This window comes from Aplysia californica, unplaced genomic scaffold, assembly GCF_000002075.1.
Source record: "Aplysia californica isolate F4 #8 unplaced genomic scaffold, AplCal3.0 scaffold00104, whole genome shotgun sequence".
Taxonomy (NCBI): domain Eukaryota; kingdom Metazoa; phylum Mollusca; class Gastropoda; order Aplysiida; family Aplysiidae; genus Aplysia; species Aplysia californica.
This window is the reverse complement of record NW_004797374.1, coordinates 669,901-671,726: the sequence shown is the minus strand read 5'-3', so window position 1 is coordinate 671,726 and position 1,826 is coordinate 669,901. Positions and strand designations below refer to the sequence as shown.

The 1,826-nt window shown below is 41.9% G+C and overlaps 1 protein-coding gene across 5 annotated transcripts in view; it reads left to right on the top strand.

Annotated features, from left to right (window-relative positions):
• LOC101856959 (septin-7) overlaps positions 1-1,826 on the top strand; it is a 125,684-nt gene that overhangs the window by 69,752 nt on the left and 54,106 nt on the right. For 2 of the 5 annotated variants that reach the window (XM_035969005.1, XM_005095443.3), the window contains one exon: positions 937-957. The exons of the other annotated variants lie outside the window; for them this stretch is intronic. In XM_035969005.1, coding sequence (XP_035824898.1) covers positions 937-957 — 21 coding nt within the window. The remainder of the gene's footprint in view (positions 1-936; positions 958-1,826) is intronic. 5 annotated transcript variants of the gene reach the window in all.

Below are 1,826 nucleotides of genomic sequence, written 5' to 3'. Positions count from 1 at the left end.
AATAATAATAATAATAATAATATTATATGTACCACACACATAATACATAAAATTAATATATATATTATGGGGTTGTTGTTTTTTTTAGCTTTCTAGCAAAGGAATGAATGGCGAACCATCATCGCGATGTTTGTCGCAGTTCTGGAATTTGATGACATGATCGATCCAGCGCTAAAATGGCCGTTACTGTGTCAGTGTGCTTCTCTGTAGTTAAAAGAAACAAACCATGTTGCTGATCACGTTTGTTTTTTGTGGATATGATGGAGTAAACGGTTACTCTGTTCCAAGTCTTTGTGAGCCTCAGTGACGTGAGAGGAAAGTCTTACTAACCTCCCACATCACTCAGCATTTGTGGTGTATCGGTTAGGCGCTTTGCCGTCACACGCAGAAGACCAGGGTGCGATACCCATATGGGGAGATTTTTTTATGGAGTATCTAGCTCGATTTTTCTGCAAAGAGTTGTATACTTCTCAGTTCGGCTTAGCCCTGGCAGATAAGGACCGAAGCCTGTCTCCTAAATTATGTTGTGTCGATGTGGGTGGTAGAAAATACCTACATTGAAAAGTAAAAGTCTTCGTCAGGCTTGAATGACCTTATAATTCCTCTATCTGTGTGTTTGTTTAAGTTCTCACACTGCTGCACACACACACACACACACATACACACACGTAAACAAACACACATACATGCACGCACGCACGCGCGCGCACACACCCACACACACCCACTTACACACACACACACACACACACTCTTACACACACACACACATACTCTCACACAAGACATCAACACACACACACACACACACACACACACACACACACACACACACACACGCACGCACGCACGCACACACGCACTTGTACCCAACCAAGATCACGATCTCGCTCTGTCTCACCATCCAACCTTTGTCTGTTTGTCCCTGTATTTCAGCCTGTGGTGAATACTGAGGCGGTGAGTATTTTCTTTGGCTCGCTGCCCGATGGAACGCAGTGCAAGCGCTCGGCTACCCGCCCAGTGCGCTGCCGTTCCAATCTTTGTGCCTTCCGCCCCCTGTTTTGTTTCGTTTTTACTTTGCCCACTGATTTTATTTTAAAAAATTTTGGTTGCGTTTCTTAGATAACACTGGCATTTCATTTTGCTGGCGACCTCTTAATACGTTAATCTTTGCCGTTTACCCTCCCTTCCCCTCCCCCCCCCCCTGTTTTTATTTTACGTTGATTTCACTCACCTGTAATTGCATTCTTGCGTGCGTTCGTGGAGTTTGTTTTGGTTTGTGTTTTTGTTGTTGTTGTTGTTGTTGTTGTTGTTTTCTTTTTTTTACCAAAGACGTCCTGTTCTCATTTTTTTTCACGGACAATGTTTACACAGTTTCCTAATCTTTGAAAATTTGGTTTGATGCTTCTTTTTCGTGGGTTTATTTTTTACTTATCCCTAACTTGCTTTTTTGATACTTGTGCTTTGATGAACACTGTGATGCGCTGCTGGCAATTTTGTTTGTTTGTTTGTTTATGTCTTTTAATGTTTAATATTGTATTCGATTTGTTTTTCTGTTCTTCCATTCTTTTTCATCCTCTCTTCAATTCCTTCTCATCTTCTCTTTTTGTTTCTCACTCCGTCTCCTTTTCCCCATTGTTGACTCTTATTTTCTTTCCATTACCCTTTCGTCTTCTCTTTCTTATTCTGACAGTACTTTCCAGATGCGATCATCCTCTTTGCCTATACAGTCGCTCACTTGCTCACACAGTCTTTCTTTCATTCAGTGTCTCTTCTATCCCTCTCTTCAGCTCTCTCTCTCTCTCTCTCTCTCTCTCTCTCTCTCG